The 2409-nt window shown below is 57.3% G+C and overlaps 1 protein-coding gene across 1 annotated transcript; it reads left to right on the plus strand.

Annotated features, from left to right (window-relative positions):
* The first annotated feature begins 1088 nt into the window (after positions 1-1088).
* Positions 1089-2409, plus strand: LOC136542987 (fatty acid desaturase DES2-like). The gene has a single exon (XM_066535582.1). It carries the CDS (start codon positions 1089-1091, stop codon positions 2277-2279), a length of 1191 nt encoding a protein of 396 aa, XP_066391679.1. The 3' UTR covers positions 2280-2409.

The following is a 2409-nucleotide window of genomic DNA, read 5'->3' on the forward strand; positions in this document are numbered from 1 at the left end:
TACTCTGTCCAATTAAATTTACTTTTTCCTCTCTTTTTTTTCCTCTTTTTTTTTTGCGCTAACTAGGAGTACTACGCTTAAGCCTTTTTATCTTACTCTTTTCACTGAGGTTAGGACTTAGGCGAGCGGTTGAGTACAAGACACTTCTTCCTCGCTCATCCGTGGTCTTTCGTCTCGGTGGGTGGGTGCATTTGTAAAATGGAAGAACACAATAGATTTGACGGGTATATCCAAATAGTAAGAGTAGACTAGTAGTAGTAAGATACTGCAGGTTAATAATAACAATGTACTTGCTAGGTAGTTGCAGGAAGAGTAGTTGTCTTGTCGATCATTCGACGAAGAGCAGTTGTCTTCTCGATCATTCGACACAGATTATACATAGTTCTTTTGCTTATCCAAGGCGGCCTGATCGAGGCCAAGGGTCGATCAAATCCACAAAAACTGGCTCGTAAAAGCTGACCTAGCCAGCTTACAAACCGGGCCTAGCCGCCCTCAACCTGATCGAGGCGGTTTCTGCAGGGCCTGAGAGCGTAATTTCTTTATCTGAACTCTAAATTAGACGACATTCTATATATATCTTTCTTTTATCATCTCGATGGAGAGAAACACATTGGTGAACCCCCATTCTGCGTTTTCATAACTCTACCAAACCCGACCTATGTTTTGTCGTGAGAAAAACTGCAATCGATAATTTTGGTTGTCAGTGCATACATACAAATTGGGCTCCTGTCAGGCGTTAAATATTCACAAGTTGGAGCTGATAAAGGATCCAGGTTTTTCCCAGTACAAGGTGACAAAAGATCGATGGTTTCCAGCCGCACGCAGCACTGAGATCGCGAGATTATTGGCGTAGGGAAACGTGGCGTCAAGTGCGCGTGCGGCATAGGGCAGGCGGACAATCAGAGGGCGGAAATTCCCGGAGAGAGTCATGTCTAGGTGTGACGCAAGCGTGGATTTCAGCAGCGGAGGCAGGCCCCGATGTGTTGAGAAGCAGTTCGCGTCATCGCGTGGGGGTATAAATACTTGAGGTGATGTGTGGCTTGACGACCATCCTCTTCCGATCCAGCTTTTGGAGCCTTCTCCTACCCATGCAGCAGCAGCAGCCAGCAGTGCGCGGTGGCGCCAAGACCAGAGAGACGACGGCCACCGATGACGCCACCGCCAACGTGAAGCGTTCCCTCGCGGACAAGCCGCCGTTCACGCTGGCCGACATCAAGCGAGCCATCCCGCCGCACTGCTTCCGTCGCTCCGTGCTCAGGTCCACCTCCTACCTCCTGCGTGACCTCTCCGCGGTCGCCGCGCTATTCTACATGGCGCTGGTGGCGATCCCGTCGCTCCCCGCCGGCAGCGGCGCGCTCTGCCTGGCCGCGTGGCTGCTGTACTGGGCGGCGCAGGGCTGCGCGCTCAACAGCGTGTGGGTGATCGCGCACGAGTGCGGCCACCACGCCTTCTCGGAGCACGCGGCGCTGGACGACGCCGTCGGCTTCGCGCTCCACACGGCGCTCCTCGTGCCCTACTTCTCCTGGAAGCGCAGCCACCGGCGGCACCACGCCAACTCGGCGTCTCTCGACCGTGACGAGGTGTACGTGCCGTGGAAACGGTCGGAGCTCCCTGCGTTCGTGCGCGGGCTCCATGCCAACGCCGCCGTCCGGCTCGCCCTCTTCGTGCTCGTGCTCATCTTCGGCTTCCCGCTCTACCTGACGTGCAACATCACCGGCAGGCCGTACCCGCGCCTCGCCAACCACTACGACCCGTACTCGCCCATCTTCTCCGGGAGCCGGGAGCGCGCCCAGGTCATCCTCTCCGACGCCGGCATCGCCGCCTTCTCGCTCGCCCTCTACCGCCTCTCCTCCTCCGCGCCCGGCGGGTTCACGACGCTGGTGCTCGTGTACGGCGTGCCCCTGCTCGTGGTGAACGTGTGGCTGGTGCTCATCACGTTCCTGCACCACACCGACCCCGTGGTGCCCCGCTACGACTCCGGCGAGTGGGACTGGCTCCGCGGCGCGCTCGCCACCGTGGACCGCGACTACGGTGCCTTCCTCAACGCCGCCTTCCACAACATCGCCGACACGCACGTCGTGCACCACCTCTTCCCGTCCATGCCGCACTACCACGCCGTCGAGGCCACCAGGGCCATCCAGCCGGTCCTCGGCGAGTACTACCGCTTCGACGACACGCCCATCGTGCAAGCGGCATGGCGCGCCGCCAAGGAGTGCTTGTACGTCGAGCCCGACGGCCGCCGCGAGGGCGTCTTCTGGTTCGGCAGCAACAAGTCTTAGGTTGCATGCGTTGGATGGATGATGACGCACACTAAACAATATCACTGCATGTACTTGTCGAGCGTAGTATATGGTGGAGAAGCTGCGTTGGGCTATGTGACGTGATAACTACATGTTGAGTATATATGTA

This window comes from Miscanthus floridulus, chromosome 3, assembly GCF_019320115.1.
Source record: "Miscanthus floridulus cultivar M001 chromosome 3, ASM1932011v1, whole genome shotgun sequence".
Classification (NCBI taxonomy): domain Eukaryota; kingdom Viridiplantae; phylum Streptophyta; class Magnoliopsida; order Poales; family Poaceae; genus Miscanthus; species Miscanthus floridulus.

Bases quoted from the DNA above. Each gene is read 5' to 3' on its own strand.
- LOC136542987 (XM_066535582.1), top strand. From the start codon at position 1,089: ATGCAGCAGCAGCAGCCAGCAGTGCGCGGTGGCGCCAAGACCAGAGAG.